Here is a 20,062-nt window from a genome sequence, read left to right as displayed (position 1 = left end):
TGTTCCCCATTCCCTCACACTTTTCTTTTTTTCTTTTTCTAAAATGCTTGGTGACACTCTCCTGACTTCCCTGTCTGGGTTTCTTTCCTTTCAGCTGAATTCAGAAGAGCTGTGTAACGATTTCTGTGGTGAATGTGTTTCTGCAGCAGACTGCCACTCCCTCCAGTGGCAGAGACCCATTATATGTCCAGACCTGCCATCTTTCTATATTAATCCAGAGGAATGTCTGAGTTCGAGCGATGTGTCCAGTGTTTATCACTAGGCAACATGGAGAACGTCTAGGACTGAAAGAGGAAATCCAAAACAACCCTCACACACCCCTCATTATCAAATTTACACTGGCTTTCAAACCAGGTCAACGCCCACGTTCAAATGAATCACAAGGTGTACAATGTCTTCTCTTTCTTCTGTCTCAGTGCTTATATTCGTACTTTTCTCTCAGATACTAATTTCCATAACACAGATCCACCAGCAGCAGATACAATACTTTCACTACTGAAAGAAGATCACATGTGGAGACCGCTGTCATCTGTTGTTTTATTAAAAAACAAAAATCAAAATGAACATAGAAATTCAGACAACAATACAACACATATCAAGGGGAAAAAGACAAAAAAATAAGAGATTTTATTGTAACATAATAATGACTCTGTCCACTGCAGATGGCTGGTTGTACATTTCTTTCTTCTTTGCACACGTTAACCAGTCAGGATACTAAGTCTATGGTGACAGAGTTGGATCAAAGCTGTTTCAGGACTCTTCAGGTTCTGGGTGGATAACTGACAAACTGGTTTAAGCTGGAAGACAGACTTCTTTCTCAGTGAGAGGTTAATCACATCTGCCTGTTTCTAAGAGCATCCTTGTGTGTTTGCTTGTATTTCAGCAACAGCAACAAGTACCAAAGAAAGAGTATTCCTAAAATAGCATGCTAATTTGTTAAATGCAGACTTTACTTCTTCAATAAAATATACAACTTCTTCCTCTTAAAAATTCTCCCTCCAACAGTTTCTGTCCCTAGGTTGCTTTGCCAATATAAAACAATAATGACATAACTGCTCACTTCCAAAAAAAAAAATCGGAGCATTTATAATAATATTACATAACCATTAAATAAGATAATCAGAGCACAAAAATAGGAATGACAGAAGTGACAAGTCATGTAAAGTCGGCAGACAGTTACATATGAAAAGCGAAGTGGACCAAGATCCCACACTGATAGCGCTCCTCTGACATTTCAGACATCATCATAAAACATAATAAAATAAATGTATTAAACTACATCAAGGCATTTATGCTTGAGAGCTTTACATCATACGTGGACAACATTGCAAAGAAATACCATTCCTCACTTATATCACTAGTGGCCAAAACTAATCAGGCCATTTTCACTTCAATATACATCAGGGGCCAGACGGCTAACCTCGCTATCCTGGTCAGAGCGTTAGACTGTGACCTGCAGCCCCAGGAAACCTTTACCTCCCAACTGTGACATGTTATGGTGCTTTCTTTGATGTGTCTCCCTCTCTAGCAGTAGGTAAGGACATCCTGTTTCATCTACTTAAGACCACTGTTTCTAACTGGCTATGTACAACCTATATACAATCACATTGTGAGCATGTATGCAACTGATTTAATGGGTGTGGGCATGTGTTCATGCATGTGTGTGTGCAGGTAGGCATTTTCAACCTGTAGGCCTATGTGATTGGCTGCTTTCCTCTTTTAATTAGAGATATTTCTCCAGTCCAAACGATCTCCCCAGTTTTTCTCCTTGTTTGAACAGCCGCAGCAGCAGCCAGTCATGTGCTGCGCCGCCGAGTCTAAATAAAGCTGCTCGGCATGCTATTATTAGAACGACACTGTACTGGATTGATGCATCACTTAAAACTGTCACTTGATTTCAGTTCAAGTTCACTGACGTGGTGCTAAAGTATCCTATATTGCGCCACAGTACAATGCTGGCATTGTACAGCATATGAGGTAGATAGAAATAGACACTACTCAGCACTGTACGCTAAAAGCAAGCTAGTCTGTCCATCTGCATCCTACAGTTCAGCCAAGTCTAACAGAGCCTGGCTGTCTAAGCTTGAATGCACCGAAGCCCTTAATTGAAGCTTGCATGTTTAATGAGACATTACACATTTATTGTAGCACTGACATTGCCGTGTGCCAATAATGATTGTACAGCTTGCTATCCTACAGCCAATCAATGCAGTGCTGCATTGCATTAATTTAAATAGCCATTAAATAATGGTCCCTTTTCCCTCTGGGGCCTATTTAACCTGATTCTCCTTGTACTGTAGCAGTAGTAACGACGTGGCAGGGAGCCAGCGTGATGTCATCACTGTCCAGAAGGTGGCGTGATTGCACTGCAACAATGCCGCTAAGCATCAAAGAAGCACATGCATAGCCTTCCAGTGTATCGGCCTCACACTGTTTCCTTCAGTGTGGATGCGGGGCTGAGAGTTGGATGTTGGATGATGTGTGACGGTAAAAATCAACTGTCCGTGTGTGAAGAAAAGTGTGGCAGTGTGAGGAAAAGTCCCTTTACTCAATTGAACTGTGTGAGTGTGTGAATGAGTCATAAATATACATTTTTGCCCGGTTTACATATCTTGGTATGTATCATAGTAAATCACAGAGTTTGAGTCTATCGTGAGTTAGCCCTAATATCTGATATCTGTCTGTGTGTGTGTGTGTGTGTGTGTGTGTGTGTGTGTGTGTGCATGTGTTTAAGCAGTGCAGCTGTTCAGGAGGCAGCGATGGTGGTGCCCCCGCTGAGGCGCAGCAGGATCTGCTGACAGTCCTGCAGGGAGCGGCGGTCTCCCACCCGCTCCAGGGTGCGCTTGGCCTCGGCCAGCAGGCGGGCGCGGTGCCCGGGCGGGGTCAGCAGGGGCATGGGCAGGTGGCGGCAGGCCAGCAGGATGGCGTGGGCCCTCTCCCTCTCCCCCAGGATGCACTCGCCCTCTGATGGTGGGGGCGGCGGGGGATGAGGAAGGGAGGAGGAGAGAGAAGAGAAGCGAGAGAGAAAAAGGGGAGAAAAGAAAACAGATTAGTGGTTAGTGCCTTCTGATGTGTGTGTGTGTGTGTGTGTGTCTTTGTGTGTGGGTACAGGGCCGCATTGCCCTTCAGCACTATTACAGAGTCAAGGTTTTCAATTTCCCCAATAATGGTTAAGATTAGGAAAGGCCATGTGGGAGCTGATCCCCAGCCAGCACTCAAGGACAACTTCACCTACGAGTCTGTGTGTGTGGATACCATTCTGTAATTCCTACCCACTGCTAAGGAACCATCTTGCATTTGAAGCTGTATCTACTAGCTGGTGCATGTATGTGTGTGTGTGTGTGTGTGTATATATATATTCTTTACCAGCTATGTAGGAGTTATGGGTCCTTTATTGTAGGCTGTACTCTACTGCTGGTGTGTGTGTGTGTCCTTCCCGGTTGTGTAGGAGTTAAGTGTTGCATTAAAGGCTGTATTCTTCCAGTTGATATGTATGTCTTTTTTGCCTTTCTTCCCAGAGGAGTAGGAGCTGTGTGTCCTGCGTCGGAGGCTGTATTCTACTAGCTGGTGTGTACGAGTGTGTGCCTGTGTGTGTCTTCCTTACCGGCTGTGTAGGAGCTGTGTGTCCTGCGTCGGAGGCTGTGCTCCAGCAGCTGGTGCGTCCGCGTGGGACTGGCTCCGGCCATCAGCCTCACTGTGGTCTCATGGAGAAACACCTGGAGGAAAACACACATGCATCAGGACCGCAATCACACAACAGGACCTCACAAACGGTGCCACTATTGACAAGTCAAAACATAACAAATGATCATGATGATGTGCTGTGAAGACGGTAGTGAAAGACCCTCTGGCTACAGTAAACACCCCACCAGTGAATCTTACAGGCACGACTAATGATAATGATAAACTAAGATGAGATTATTCCAGCTGGGGAGACTTGTAGAGACCCTGATTTCCAAGGCTGATACACTAAATAAGATATTATCATAAACAAGGTGTTGACAGGTCCAAACAACCCCCAGCTGATTTATGGGCTTGTTATCAACGCAGCACTTCTGTGAACACCCCCTAAAACTTTTAAGGCCATGATGCATCGGCAACATTTTGAGCTAATGTGCAGTGGATGGAAACGTAACAAACAACTATGACCAACAGTATTTTTCCATTATACTTTTGTTCCTTATAGCCCACCATGTTACCCAGTCCCTATCAGACCGGACTCAATTCTTGACATTTGTTTTAATCTGCATGGAACACCAGATCTGCCTCTAGTTGTATTGTCTTATGTGGCAAGCCATCTGGCACTTGTGTATGCTAAACCAAAGCATGATAAGTATATGCAAATACTATTTGACCCAAGTCTTGCCCATACTGCTACAGACTGTCCTGCTATCTTACTTCAAGACGTTCTCAATATATCACGGCAATCTTGCACATGTAGACTAGAATATAAACACACCGTCTTCCTTTCAAAATTGTCTGTTCGTGTCATTCTATGCTTGTTTTGGCATCGGAGCCCTGAACAGGACAACTTAGACAAGTCAAAATAGAACTCTGGACTCTGATGACTGTTCCTTTTCTGTGTTTACCTTAAACCTTATACTCCTAAACACACATGGCTTTTGTATTTTCATAAATGTACCTTGTGTTGTGCCTGTCTGTAGCACTGTCCGAGCCTCCTGAGCGCGCTCAGGTCCCTCTGGAAACCAGCCAATTGGGATCCAGGGGCGGGGCCAGGTTCCCCATTGCTGCCGCTGCCTCGCTGCCACAGGCTAGTCCTCAAGGTCAGCAGGAGGTCACACACCAGGAGCTCCACCCCCTTGGAAGAGAAGAGAGAGCTGACGATGAAAGAGCCGTTTCACTGGTTGACGCAAATGTATGTTGGTTTAATAGCTGGTGCAGTTAGATAGAGAAAATAGATTAATTAAAGAGTAACCAAACCCAAACCCAAACCTGTGTAAAAAGCCACTAGCCATGCTACTGAAATTGCCATCTGCTCTTGGCTGATCTTTAGTGCTAGGTGATGTCACCAGCTGTTGTACTCTATAGACGATGACATCACCTGACCACCAAAGATCAGCAAAAAGCAGAGGGCAATTTTAGTCATTGTATACTATGATTGATTTGTGGTGTAGAGAGATGAATAGCCCAGGTTGGACTCAATCAACTGCAACAACCACAACTACTACTACTACTACTACCACCAGTACCCCTACCACAACATGCCTACACAAAACAAATCTCTTTAAAACTATGGTCCACATGCTAACCAGGTCTGCGGGTCTTAAGGTGAAGCTGGTGCCTGATGGGAAGTGGTGTGTGTAGCGGGTGCGTGCAGATCGGGGAGGCCTCTGTACTGCACTGCAGACACATTGCACTGGGCTTCAGGATCATGCAATGCAACTACAATGCACCACAGCCACCTCCTACCACCCACACTGCGCACACACACACACAGCCCCACGTCAGCCTGCCCTGACCCCAACCGCACTTATGAAGGTGAAGAGTGTATGTGTGTGAATGTGTGTGTGTGTGTGTGTGTTCCTTCTGATAATTTAACATCAAACCCTCCAAATCCAGCCGAGGACGCAGAAAGAGTATCGGTGTTTGGAGTGTGTGGAGGGATTTTCTGTACTCTACCTTGTTGAGCCAGTTGCCAGACTGAGCGAGGGGCACGGAGATGCTGGAGCGCAGGTAGCTGCTGGCTCTGTCACAGTGGGACAGGCAGGTTACAGCCCCCTCTCCCTTCAGAGGGGACAGACTCATCTGGACCGACTTGCATAGCAGCAGCACAGCCTTGGGCAGCGGGTGGCTGAGACAGACGAGGGACAGAGGGACAGAGGGACAGGGAGGACAGTTAATGTGCATTCAACAACAATGAGTGTGTAACTGTCTTTTTTTCCCCCTTAGCAGTTTGGAATCCGCATGGGTTAAAAAGCTGATTACACACACAATTCTCTGTTAGGCTGAGGTTACACTATATGACTTTTAGCCATGATGGCAATCACAACTGATCATCATTCATCTGTTGTCTCCCGATCCAGTTGGAACCATCATGATTATTTCAAACATATTTGGTTTTATTACTAATATCTGGACAAGATTCCTGCAGTGTGGGCTGGACAACAATTTCAAACTGAATGGAGACCAATGATCAGTCAATGAGAGATGAAAATAAAAGGAAAGGAAATACAGCTGTGAGAAGAAAAATGCTTCACTTCCACCGTGTTTGTTTATCCCAAAGTATTCCTAAGTGTGTGTATAAGTGTGATCCCCAAATCCAACTAGTTGTCAAGTTTGTGGGCCTCTATGACTCAAGACAAAAAAAAAAAACTGTGAATGTGTGCCATGTCCGATCTTTTCACAGTCTGTTTAATCATGTTGTGTGTCCCAGCCTTAAGAATTCCCTCATTCTTCGTTTCTGGCATACAGCGACACACACACACACACACACACAGTATGTCTATACACACAGTTGTATAAACATACAATATGTTTCACTTACTCCAGAGTGTGTAGAGCCCTGGGCATGCGTTCTGCCTCTGCCAGCAGTGACCTCACGGCGACATCATCACCCTGCAGCCAATGGACGGCGGCCTTCAGGACCAACGCCCACCAACGACTCACCGGGTCTCCGACTGGCAGGAAAGAAAGGAGGGACGTGATGAAGAAACGTTAAGGACAGAGCAGCTGCAGAAGGCTTTTTGACTCCAGTGTGGCTGTGAAAAGCTTCTTTCTTCATTGAATTGAAAGTGTCAGTTCAGGTGTGCAGAGATGGTGCGGTGGTTAAGACCCACGCCATGACTGCTGCTTTAAACACTTAACATTTTATCTGCATGTGTATGATGATAACAGCGTGCTTCATGTACAAAGTATTGGGCATGGCTGGCTGTTAGAACAATAGGAATTGATCAAGACTGTAACTGATTAACATTGCCTTCTCAGATCGCTAATGTGTTCGCATGCATTACAATTCATTTATTAGCACAAATCAATGACTGGAAGTGTTATCTGTGAGAATTCAATAAAAAAGTTAATCCTTAAAGCCAAATTGATTGTCAGTGGAATAAAAAAAACATAAATCAATATGTGTTCACAGTAATAACTGAGGCAGGCTGTCTGGTTAATCTTCATTGAAGAGTAGAGGAAAGAAATCCCAATATAAATCTCTTCCCCGCACAAACAGTACATGTGATTCATGCTACTGTGTGATCAGGCAAGGGCGTGTCTGTTCATTCCATCCATACCTGGTGTGGTGGTGTGATTGGGAGGGGCGGAGAAGGGAGGAGGAGGGGAGGGAGACTCCTCCGTACAGCTGTTCAACAACTGGAGAAACTCCAGGGCGCTGGAAAATTCCCTGAGAGAGACAAAAGAGAGAGAAAGAGTGAGAGAAAGATGGTGAGGGTAAGAGAGAGAAAGAGAAAAAGCAAGATGCAGAGAGAGACAGTGAGAGAGAGAGAGAAGGATGCAAGAAAGCCAGACAGATTGTAAAAAAGGAAAATGTTTACAGATGCAGAGCAAACCATTAATTCACACCAAACTCTCAAAAACACATCAACAGTCGACAGTGCGAGTGCCAAAGCTCCCACTGGGCACTGCAGCGCGGTGAGGACCCCCGGTCTTACCCAGAGTCGTCCTTGCGTTTGCCTGCCTCGGAGTCACTCTGGGGCTGGATGAGGGTGTGAACCGCTCTCTCCAGCAGCTTCCCACAGAAACAGCGGTGCAGCTGGGCAATGGGGTCAGCTGGAGGGAGGGAAAGACTGAATGAGGAAACACTCTAGTATGGGGACCTTATTTTTCAAGCGTGTCGAGTTTCCATACAAGGAAAGAAACACCAAATTGATATTTACAATCTTCAATTAAAACATTTGCCAAACATAAAAAAAACATTCACATTTCAAGCTAATCAGGTTCTTTATCGGATTTCTGAACTGGCTCATCTCAACCAAAGCATCAGCCTTCTGGGTTTGCTGTAATTCATACCAGGAATATGGAACACAAAATCTAAATTTGATTAATGAATTTGATAGTTGACAGTGGAGAGAGACAGGAACGATTGGAAGAGAAAGAGGGATGACATGTGACAAAGGTCTTGGGCCAGATTTATTTTATTTTAGACCCTTAAAAGGTATGATGATATGATTATATTTTATGCTTTCAAACATTTTATATGACCAGGAGTCACTTTTTCAATTGGTGGATCTTTCATTTTGGAATTAAAATAAAAAAAATAAAATAAAATAAAATCTCATCAAATCTCATATTATTTTTACCACAGTTAAAGGCCTAGATTATGGCAGAGTAATCCAGCTCTTCCTGATATGACATACCCGGGTCTCTCTGTGAGGTATACACCCCATCACTGCTCTCCGACTTGACCGACCAATCACAGCTCAGGAAGAACTGCCTGCCCAATGGGGTGAAGAGCCAGCGCAGGCAGTCGGGGATCGGCTTGGACTCCGATTGGTTGGCCACACTCTCGGCGCAACTCAACAGGTAACCCTGCGAGAGGAGAGGAGACAAAACTGCTGTAAGGCAAAGGTAAGACAAACGTCATTAAAATGTCATTTTGAGTGTGCCATGTTTTATGTGTTAATGCATTGACGCAATAGATAGACAGATAGACTGAGACATTGATAGACAGCCTGGATAAATATTCAAACAGTGTCCTGAGGAGGAAAACAGTGGAGGGAAGAAGAAGAGGAAGGCGAAGAGATATCGGAGATGACAGACAGAAAGAAAAGCGAGTGTCTAGCAGACTGACGGGCAGACAGGAGAGGTGGTGGCCCAGCACGGTGCGCAGGGCCGTCGCCGCGGTGACGTAGATCTGGGCGAGCTGGGCGGGAGCCATCTTGCCCTGGGCGCTCTCGCTGAGGTTGACGGCGCTCAGAGACAGAGACAAGGACCACAGGCCGCTACGCTGAGGCAGCTTCCCTACAGAGAGAGAGAGAGGGAGGGAGGGTGAGAGAGAGAGAGAGTGATGTGTCGTGAGATTGCAGGTGACAGATCCTGTAGCTCGGTTTCTGGGAGCTGGATTACATAAGAGTCACAGCGTCTGTACGGTGTGGAAATAATTTTCAGGACTGATATTGGTGTTTTATTCAGAATGGGATATGGACCAGTCAGTGTCGTCTACCTCCGATATGATGGATATCAAGCAGCTTGTTTGATTATATTTTTATTGTATAATTGATCAGTACTACAGTGGTTGTCTATGGAAAGCTCTTATCCTCAGCTGAGTTTCAAATGAGAGTTTTCGTGTCACATGGTCTGAATAGTGTTGCAGAAGCTTTTCCACCTTGCCAAGAAAATTCTGTAAGAAACACTGAATAATTTTTTTCACATGAGAATTGTCCAATTTTAGGATGTTGAAAATTCAACTATAGGAGGTTTCAATCCAAAAATATCAGTATTCAAAAACCCATATCGGTCGAACCAGTGGAAAAATCCAGTTTGCTGCCGTTTAACTGTACCGCTGGGTTTAAATCTTCAAGTCACAGTGTTAGTAAGAAAATAAATTAATTTGTCAGAATAAAAGAATATGGTTGGGAAGTTCTGTTTGACATTATTCTTGGCCACTGACTAGGGATCAAGTATTCTGCCCCATTCCCAAACTTTAACCATTAACCAAAATGAATGTCGCCCAATTCTCTTCACACTTACCTGTGAGCTGCAGCTGGCTCAGCCGATGGTAGACCAGAGCCGCGTCCTTTGCGCTTGTTCTAGCCTCCTCCCCCTCGTGCTTTCCTCTAACCTGATGAACCAGCCAGCCCAGAGGGGTGGGGCGATGCAAGCAGTAGCGTATCAGATTCCAGGACAGGGAGCAGACCAGATCTAGGTTGGTCGAGGGCAGTGCTCTGGTCAAGACAGACAGGCAGGTCTCTAAACTGGCCATCGCTGCTGTATAGTCCCCCTGCAGGAGAGAGGAGAGAGGAGATGAGACAGACAATACACCAGGGCTTCCATTTATTTCAAAACTACTTTTATGCCATTTCTGCTTTGTTAGCTAGTATTCAGTGGGGAGTGACAGGAAAGATATTGGGGGAGGGGGTGGGTGTGATGAAGGTCATGACTTAGATCTGAACATGTTTTGAACAAAGGACTCAGACACTAAAAATAAACTCCTGCGGGAAACAGGCGAGCTAAACAGAGACATCAAAACTGTCAGAATCAAAAGGAAACTGTGTGAAGTGCACTTCAATAATCGAAAAGCCAAAAAACATCAAATCCAACTGCTTAAAAAAAGAGTGAGGTAGCACATCCAAAATTGGTGGAAAAGAGCAGATGCAATACTCACATTGCAATGTGAGTATTGAGTCATTTTTTTCCTCAGTTTTGGATGTCCTACCCGACTCTTTTTTGAGTAATTGCCGTACACACCCTGTTGAGATGCAGGTCGGCTTGTTTGCGGTGCCTCCAGAAGGACACAGACTTGGGGGAGTGGAGGGGTGTGACGGGTTCCCACAGGTAGAGCACCCTGACGCAGCCCCACACTGCCCCCACCCCGCTCAGCACCCACACCATCACCCACGGCAACAAGCAGCGCAGCCATGACGCTGGAGGAGGAGGAGAGTCAGAACAACAGCAACATGAGATTGCAAGTATTTTCAATCTGCTTTAGAATATTTCACAACCAGGAACTATGAGTAATGATGGTAACAAGCTTCATCTGGCGTTACCACAATGACCATAAATTGCAGTTAATATCTTACTGAGTTCCGAATAATTTACTAAAAAGGGGAATAGTACTAATTCTAACAGCTGACATGTTGAAATGGCCTAAAGAAGTTATGGACTCATTGTTGTACTCACTACTGATCTAGTATATGATGTATAGTATATATATGATGTAGTAAACAATGTATGTATATGAACTATGTATATGACCTAGTATAGGATGTATGATGTGTATGTATACAGTATTTACAGCATGATGTAATATGGTATATGACATGTACTGTATATGATGGTATGTGAAGCCCTTTGAGACTTGACTGTGATAAAGAGAGATATAAATAAGACTCGACTAGACTACACTATGCTGCTGCCAACATATGACTAAATATGAAACAAGGCAACAGTAAACATTTCATCGCCCCGTCTCCCTGTATCTCCGCAATCCCCCAATGACTTAAGTTTACTTCCCGCATTTTCTAGTCTTTTTTCCGACCTGCGTGCTGAACCCCCGCTCACCAAAGTCCTGTGTGTGGCTGGGGAACCAGACCAGCGTTCTGGACGGCCCGTGGCCCGCTGTCAGGCCGGGGCTCCCCGACGCCTCGGAGCCCAGCAGAGACGGCAGCGGGTTCAGGGAGAGGCAGAGGAAGGTCAGCGCGCACAGCAGCAGACGAGAGCGATCCATCACTCCCACGGAGGAGGGGGAGTCTGGCTCACTCTTCACCTGAGAGAGAGAGGGAGGGAGAGAGAGAGAGAGAGAAAGAGAGAGAGAGAGGTAGAAGGAAAACGAGGGAGAAATAAATGTTATACACAAATAAGTACATCTACACATTCTGTACATGCTTTGTGTGTTTATGTGTGCCATCCTGTCCCTGTGTGTGTGTGTGTGTGTGTGTGTGTGTGTTTACCGGATCGTGGTCCAGTAAGGGGCTGCCTGGCTCCGAGTCGACGCAGTAAGGAGAGAACTGGTGAGGGGAACCGGAGCCAGAGTCGGAGGCAGGAGGTGACATCATCACCACTTCCTGTTTAAGCTCCACATCTTCAGATAGAATCACAGGCTCTGAGAGGGAGAGAGAGAGAGAGAGAGAGAGAGAGAGAGAGAGAGAAGGGAGGGGGGGATAAAAATACTCTCTGAACTCTTTCTAATTACAGATTGCAGCTTGCATGTAACATCTCAGTACTGCAGGAACACATACTGTTCTTCTGGTTGCCCATTTTAAGGGCCAGGTTCTCCTGCCGTAGTTTGTGGTTGACCTGTTGCAGGTACTTGATGTAGTCGATGGCCTTCCTCAGCACTCCCGACTTATGCATCTGGGATAAAACACACAAAGGTGTAGAACGTGTGAGGATCCATCAAGCTCAGAAACCAGAATCAGATTCAAATCAATTAATTCAGTGGATTTCCTTCTAAATTCAAATACTGAAAAACTAATGGCATTGGAAATATCCCACCTATTAAAAGATAATTTAGACTGCATGCTCAACCATTAGAAAAGAATGCAGTTTCCATTTACTTACTTCTATTTACATTTCAAATCGATTCAATCTCCGGGTGTTAAAACCACTGACCTTTGCGTCGTTGCCCATGACCAGATCTCTGAGCTCCAGGATCTTGTCGTTGATGGAGGACCTGTACCTCTTCTCGATGATGTTGTGGGTGGTCCTCCTCTCACCCTCCTTCACCACCCCTCCTTGCACCATTCCTCCCCCCAGCATCTGGCCCTGCTCCATGGCCATTCTGGTCCCGCCTCCGCAGTGGGAGGAGCCTGGCTGCAGCTGCTTGATTGGCAGCTTGTCCCCGCCTCCCATCATAACCGGGACGGTGGTCAGGATGTTGCTGCCCATCAGGGTCTGTGTGTGTGTGGGAAAACAGGGGGGGGAAATCAGTGGTGGCACATGACATTATAACTATGCAACAAAAGATGAAGAGATGTGAACTGAAGCACAGACAAGGAGGTTCCAGTGTGAAGCATCAGTAGAAAATGTGGCTGTTCTGTAGTTTAGTATGGCGCTAAAACTGCCAGGTTTACACTTATAATCAATCAGAGAATGATCATGTGAGAAGAGAGAGAAGTGCTAGGGGGAAAAAATAAAAGGAGAGAAAAGGAGAGAGTTAAAAGGTTTTTTTTTAGCGCAATTAGAGCGACCAATTAGAGCGAGGAGAGGGACTATGACTCATTGGAGAGAAGATGATGTGAGGTTAAAGGGTTCCATTCCGACTGGGGCCACTTGTACCAATAATGGATATACTCAAGGGGCGGTAAGGTGCTTTGGATAAAAGCATGTTATATCATGCTATTAGAAAAAAAACTTTTTTTGCTCAGACCAAATCAGTGCAAGATCTTTAAAAAATAAAGCTCAGCACTGGTAGAAGAGAAGGAGACTGACGTCACAGACTGACATCACCACTGTCATGGTGATGGTGTGATGTGTTATTGATGGTTTTCTTTGTGGGTATGAGGAGAGAGATAGAGAGTAAGAGTGGATTTGTCTGTTTGCATTCCCATGTATGCATGCCAAATAGGAGGACGCCCCTGAATTCTCTGAGGTGTTTTTCTACTACCCAATTAAGCATAAACAACATAATTAAAATGAAACATCATGTGGAATCATATCAAATAAGGTGTCTGAAGACTCCACACTCCATTACATTGTTCCCTTTCTACAGTTAGCAGTCCCCAGACTTTATAAATCATTGATTTGAGGAACAAAGGCCAGCAATGCGGTTAAGCGATGCACAGAGCAGTGGAAGACAGAGAGAGAGATGTACCGGGACCTGTAGAGCAGTGGTCTGGATGGGAGTGGTCAGGGTGGTGATCCCTGCGGGGTTCTGCATGGTCGACAGAACCTGCGTACCATCCGGCTTCAGTGTTGTCAGAACCAGCGAGTCTGTCTTCAGAATCTGAGGCTGTTGGACCAGAACCTGACAGAGACACAAGTCCAAAGAACAGCATGAGCATGTGGGCTTTTATGTTTGCAACTTGAAAAGATCGAGGCTTGGGTATTCAGGATCGCTAGCACTTTACTAAGCTGTTTGTATGCAATCAAAAGATGCAAAGAGCTATTACTTGTAGTAATTAGGGTTAGACTGATAGACTGATATGTTGGTTTACTGATATATCAGGCCAGTATTAGTGACATGAGTGATATTATTGACTATGGGTGACTATGAGTTTTGGAAGATTTTCCAACCTGTCAAGAATTTAAGTTTGGGGGGAATTAAACACTTATGCAAAAAAATCCAAAAGCCAAAATTTAAAACACAGAATATTGGAACAAAATGTCAGCTATTTAGCAGAGTAAGTTCAAAATATCATTCAACCCTAGAAGCAATAGAACAGTTAGTCAGTGGTACCTGTTGGACTTGCTGTTGCATAGTGTGGACCGTGGTGGGCGCTGTGGAGAGGGTCTGGATGGTCTGACCCGTGGGGGTCAGAACACGCTGGTGCTGAATGGTCATTGGCTGGAGCTGCGGTGACGTCATGATGCTCTGCATCTGTGGTTGGAGGACTGTGGATGGGAGACAAGATGACAGATGAAAGATTCGTCAGTCAAATTCAAAGGACAAACACAATATAACTGAAAGAATGTAAAAAGAGAGACTGAGAACAAACCATATGATCGCTGCAATGGCATCTTACCTTTAAAAAGAATATTGTATGCATATTTAGAACCTGTTGCACACATATCAATAGGGATGGGACAATATTCTTATCTCACAATACAATTCAATACGCAATATGGGGTTCACAATTCCATACAACCATGATACGATGTAGTAAATAAACATTCCATGGAGCCAACATGTCACAACAAAGTGCAAATAATATAATTTCGATGGAGAGTTTGTGAAAATTGTGATGGGCAAGCCGTCTCATTTGTGATTACTACAGCAGAATAAACATTTTTGCATTGTGATACATTGAATTTCTTTACATCGTCTCAGCCCTACATAACAACCACCTCATAGAGACAAACTCAAGCTTTCTCTCGTCACCTTGGAAACTGGGGGCGGGGCTCTGGTGGCAGATGACGGGGTTCTGGATGAAGCGTGATTGGCCGCCGTTGGAGGCAATCATCACCGTCTGGGCTGCCTGGGTCTGGATGGGCAGCGGCGTCTGGCTGTGCGTCTGAACCAGGGTGTGGACCGGGAAAGTCTGGGTCTGCATTGGGATTGCCTGGGTGTGCACCTGCGTAAAAACAAAAGAAAAGAAACACTTTTCATTCAACACGTATGCATGCCCCGCAGAGATCATTAAAGTTTCATGCAATATGAGCCAGTTTCTTTGTCATTTCTGATGTACTGTTACAGGAAAAAGATATTTCACTCAGAAGACAATAAACTATCTGTATATCTATCTAGCTGACTACGGTTTTGCTGAGATCTGCGTTGGCGTCTGCGGGGATGCTGACCTGGATACAATATAATTATACTTTATAGTCAGAGCTCTCTGAATTTTTTCTGCTGTCAGCAGAAGCTGCTTTTGTACAGACGGCACAAATAACAGAAAATTAATCCACGCTGTCTCCGCGACAGACAATGAAATTACAGGTGGAGAAGTATGAGCCTTGCAAAGACCCCAAGACTCCAAACAAGGCTACTGCACTAGTCCCGCATTCAAGTACATTGTCAAACAGCTGATACCTGGATGGTGGGCTGGGCTGCCTGTTGAGGCTGGGGGTGGATGGGCTGCACCTGGGGCCGCGGCTGGAGGAGCGGAGGGCTGCGGGTCACCTGCTGCTGCCCAACGGAGGCGGTGGGGGTGGGGGGGGTCTGGGCCGGGGTGAGGGGAGGGGTGAGGGGGAGGGACTGGGGAGACAGCGTCTGGGAGGGGGCGAGGCCAACGCTGGGGCTCTGGTAGACGGCGGGGGTTGACGCGTGGGGGGTCTGGGGGGTTTGAGGGGTTTGAACGGCGGGTCGCGGGGCGGCGCCATTCTGAGCGGTGCCTGCTGAGGTCATCTGGTCCTCAAACAGGTCTGGGAAGTCCCCCACCTGGTTACTGACAAACTGGAGCATCTCTGAGGAGAGGGAAAGAGAGAGTGGAAGTCAAGGCAAGCCTGCACGTGGTTTGGAAATGAAAATAAGCCATTTCACAGATTCCAGCAATATGAAACATGGATAGATGTAATACAGCTGTGTGAAGTGTACCTCAGCATATCGACAATTCTACAATTCAACGTCATCTCGAAAGGTGAAACTCCTTAAAAATTCATTTCAACAAAAAAAGTGAGATTTTATTTTGTATTACAGTAAAACTTTGCAAGAGTGTGGTGAGAGATTGTCCCACTAAGAGCAGACTGTGAATAATGTGCACACACCTGTGGATGAACATATTGCAACATAATGTACAAGACATCCTGTGATTGATGATGATTGCTTTATTTCTGTTAAACCCAGGCCGTGGCTAATATCCCATAATGCAGTAATGGGAAGTCATAATGTAGGTCTTTCTTTCCCAAGTGTCCTTGAATGAGACATCTTGCAATGGAGCTTATCTAGGCCAGAAGAACTGGCTGCAGCTTCCCCACTACAGACCTTTCTACAGTCTCTAGGCCGAAGTGTGTTGTTTACTGCCTCTAGTAAGGTCATTGAAAAGACAGACGAATTAAGAGAGCTTTATGGACTGGCCTTGACTTAGCTCACACACACTAACAGCTACTGTTCTGGCAATGAGTCAGGGAACAGAAAGTGAGCACAAATGGAAAGGCCTTCAAACGACTAGCCTTGAAAAAGTACAGGGTAATCTAACACTGATGGCCCCGAGAGACAATGGGAACAGGGTAAAAGAGCGCTTAGATAAGAAATCAAGCAGCTCCGCTTGACTTGATGGATGGGCCGCTTTATAACTGCTGATGGATGGGCACAGTGCACGTGCTGCAAAAAATAAGTCTATTTTGAGAACTGTTTTAATAGCATTCAATCATTTGTCCCCTCTGAGGTAAAACCTGTTGAGCAGCAGGAAAACAAAACTGCTGTTATAAAAGACTGGCAAGCTTGTGCCTATGAATAAGTCACGTTGCATAGGTTGGGTGTTAACATCCCACCTTTAGGTTAACGTCTGGTACTAGTCTATGAGAAGAAGCCAATTTATTGAAGGACAAATTGGACGCTCCCTGCAGCTGAGGGATACATAAAGCTCTACAGTGAAGTAAGTGCCGAAATTTTGAACACAATCAATTGCCATGATGGCAAAAACTAGGAAAATAAGGCCCAGGTTGAAAATAACCAGAATGATCCTTTAAGCAACTGGCTCGAATGAAACCGTGTGAACAGTATCACACACTTTCAGATAAGCAACTCTGACCGAACATCACATAGCACATGCATGCAGACACACATCATGTAGGCACACACGCTGGAGCATGCGCATGTACACCTCCATGGGGGGCAGGCTTTTCATAAGAGACAGAACAAAGCAACCCCTCTCCGAGCCCCCAGAGCCTCAGACAAGCCTGACACAAAGGGATAAACCCGTCAAAGAGGGACAGTTTCCTAGGCTGCTCCGAGCAAAGAAAATAGGTTATGTAACCAGAGCAGCAGTTGCAAGGGGAATAATGGGGAGAGGGAGAATGATCTACATGAATATAGGGTCAAGTGCATGAGCCCTTACAGGGGCCCCTAAGACCTTATACTGCTTACTATGGATTGCGTACCGGCCGGCTGAAGAACAAAGTTCAAATATCTTCTTAGATCTACAGTAAACCAGCCGTTACACAGAGAGAGAAATGAGACCCATCGCCAGTCAATGAAAATCAAATGTGAGATTTAAAAAAGGCTAAATTGGGGCATTTTCCTGCAGTCACTGAATGTTTGTGTAAAATCAAATTTGTTAGACCTAGACCAAATGTAAGCTGAGTGAAGCAAAACTCATGCATGGGCTGTCTTTGCTGCAGTTCGTCAGTGAATTCACCAGTCAACTCTCGGTTGTCATTTCTCTCTCTCTCACAATCTGTGCATTCCTCTCTTTTGACACAGTGATAAAGTGGGATTACATAAACTATGGCCCGGGGCTGCCTGTCTGCTAGTTCTGTTCAAGGGCCCCTTTTGAATGGAGCACCAGACACCAGCAAAATCAGGTAGATTTTTGGCTGTGTTTGGTAAGTTTGCCTACATTATCACCCACTTTGGCCACTAATGTTTGTTATTTGACTGGTAAACAGTGGTGTGAGTTTTAGAATCCACCAACACTGTGGCGGGTGGATGGAAACATTAGTTTCCTGTCCTGGAACCCAGTTTATCCCACATTGTCAGACGGCACGCAGCAGAGCATCAGCCTGTCTGGTGACTTAGCATTCAGTAAAATTCCGCTCTAATGGAAATCCGGTGACTCTGCGCTGGCCAAGCCTACACCAAAAGCCCCATCCTTTCACAGAGTGCCAAAGGGTGAAACTTGTTTTGATAAGATGGGACTGGAACAGTGATGCTATCTGTTCACTCAGTGTGTGTGTGTGTGTATGTGTGTGTGCCTGCCTCGGCGCAGTGGAGAACCAGTTTGTCAAAAAGATGCATGCCAGGAGGTTTTTCTCAACTGTTCTCCATAAACTTTCTTTTAAAAGATGCTGCACAAGAACGTTTTTTCTCAATAAGTTATTTTTCTTAATACAGAAAAATATGTGCTAAACTTAAAAAGTAGCCAAATGACTATGAATGATGGTTGCTAATAGGTTCCCTGTTGGCTTACAGTAATAACTGATGAGCAAGTCACACACTTGTGGTGTTCCTTCACCTCGCATATACACACCTAACTGTTGAATGACGCCTCTTACTAACATGCATCTCTAATTCATGGAAAAAACTACTGTGCTTACAGCTTCAGCTGATGACGACTTTTTCCATTGAATGCTTGGTTCTTTATTTGGCCACAGCATAGAAACTTACAGCAAGACACCACTAAAAACTGCCCAATGCAAAATTTATAGTAGACTAAAACTTTATACAGATATACAAATGATGGACTACTGAAATGGCTATGAGATATATGGGGTGTCAGTCATGATTTTGCATAATGCAGGGTGATAAACCTTTGCAAATTTTCTATCTCTGTAGACTAAATTACACTGAATTCATGAATAAATTCAGTAAGTAGAAACATTATTGGAAAAACTTCATCATTCTGAGTTGCGGAAATTTAAGACTAACTCCTAACGACTGATATTATGAGGCCCTTTGTCACATAATTTCTCCATGTCATCTCTAAACTTTGTGTGTTCTATAGTCTTGATGCATAATTAACAGCGATGCCTAACCTGCTCTCACACGGGAGGATGAGCATCATGCTCGGCGTTTAGACAGCCAGCGCTGTCAGCCTGAGCGGAAACAGGCCGTCACTAACTTTAGCAGACGGAACATCAACAAACACTTTAACCTGTTCACAGTGACACGGCTGAATACAGTCACTCACCGTCGATGTCTCCCAAGGTAAATTCGTCCCCTAATTCCGCTAAAGTGGGGTCCATGTTTTCCATGGTCGAGATGTATTCCCCAGTATCCATCCTGTTTCAGCAGCTCGCCTCCCCGGCTGTCACCGGAGGGTTGCGGGAGAAAAGAAACAAAACCCGCGGCGTATTCTGAGGCGTTAACAACGCCTGCAAAAGACTTATCTTATCGAGATTATTATTTTTTTTGAAGCAATGGTAAAACAACACCAATGCCTCAAGAGAGGCAGATTCCTATCCCGATAAACTCATTTACACCGATTTGTGATTAAGACGTCGCCATCTTGTTTTTCGCTCATTACGTCATTCACAAACAGACCCTGTGGCCCAGAACGAGCACTGATTGGCCCAGACCTCGCTGTTGTTGTCATGAGACCAGTAACCGTCGTCCAATGGAAATATCATGTTTGCCGTGGTCTGATAGTACGTCACCGATCAGAAGCTGTGGTGTAATTTGAATAAACCGCGCCCCCTGTCTTCTTGAAAAGAAGTAGCCCCCTTCAGAGAAATTCAGCACCTTATAAATATTGGTCATTTGCTTATTACAGTGATACATTATTCATACTGTCTGAATCCCCCAACTATTATGCAACACCCCGAGTACCATAAATTACAACTCTCCCTGTCCATACAAATGACAGCTGATCATTTTAACCTCTTTCATGCATACAAATAAGTTTATTCAGTTATTCTCTCCATTAATTAACTGAAAGAAGAGTGGAGAAATCAGCTGAATATATTACCACTAAACAAACCACAGAGGAAATAAAAGGAGGCCAAGAACACCCAGCATTGCAAGAATAATATTTATTGTGTTTATTTCAGTTTATTCCACACAAAAGAGCACTTTCACTTATCAAGGCACATCCGTGGCACAACATGCCAGCTCTGTCTGTTTGGAAGCTAACATTGCACTCTGAAATTTTGAGGAACTGAAATACTGGAGTAACAC

The 20,062-nt window shown here is 44.9% G+C and overlaps 1 protein-coding gene across 3 annotated transcripts; it reads right to left on the bottom strand.

Moving 5' to 3' along the window:
- Nucleotides 1-523: 523 nt before the first annotated feature.
- srebf2 (sterol regulatory element binding transcription factor 2) lies at nt 524-19,382 on the bottom strand. Of its 3 annotated transcripts, none has more exons than XM_071539923.1 (21): nt 19,077-19,382; nt 15,320-15,693; nt 14,672-14,864; nt 14,289-14,315; nt 14,030-14,184; nt 13,445-13,597; nt 12,244-12,525; nt 11,871-11,985; nt 11,583-11,734; nt 11,194-11,398; nt 10,381-10,556; nt 9,664-9,913; nt 8,765-8,934; nt 8,331-8,502; nt 7,626-7,743; nt 7,248-7,357; nt 6,506-6,638; nt 5,641-5,812; nt 4,643-4,819; nt 3,605-3,716; nt 524-2,964 (listed from the first exon to the last, which is right to left on the bottom strand). In XM_071539923.1, exons 1-21 carry the CDS (start codon nt 19,165-19,167, stop codon nt 2,747-2,749), a joined length of 3,555 nt encoding a protein of 1,184 aa, XP_071396024.1. In that variant the 5' UTR covers nt 19,168-19,382; the 3' UTR covers nt 524-2,746. The 3 variants fall into 3 exon arrangements, with proteins under 3 accessions (XP_071396024.1, XP_071396025.1, XP_071396026.1); XM_071539924.1 differs by having other exon boundaries at nt 13,451-13,597; XM_071539925.1 differs by lacking the exon at nt 14,289-14,315.
- Between the last annotated feature and the right edge of the window lie 680 nt (nt 19,383-20,062).

The sequence above is a fragment of the Centroberyx affinis genome, unplaced genomic scaffold (assembly GCF_046629955.1).
Source record: "Centroberyx affinis isolate AG114_WGS23_722 - 3 ecotype Tasmania unplaced genomic scaffold, CSIRO-AGI_Caff_v1 ptg003533l_1, whole genome shotgun sequence".
Classification (NCBI taxonomy): Eukaryota; Metazoa; Chordata; class Actinopteri; order Beryciformes; family Berycidae; genus Centroberyx; species Centroberyx affinis.
This window is presented reverse-complemented; position numbering and strand designations above follow the sequence as displayed.

Excerpts from the sequence above, each read along its gene's own strand:
- srebf2 (XM_071539923.1), bottom strand. The coding sequence starts at position 19,167 with ATGGATACTGGGGAATACATCTCGACCATGGAAAACATGGACCCCACT. Across the intron at positions 11,986-12,243 it reads TCATGGGCAACGACGCAAAG|ATGCATAAGTCGGGAGTGCT; the intron begins GTCAGTGGTTTT and ends GTTTTATCCCAG. Across the intron at positions 6,639-7,247 it reads CAATCACACCACCACACCAG|TCGGAGACCCGGTGAGTCGT; the intron begins GTATGGATGGAA and ends CTTTCCTGCCAG.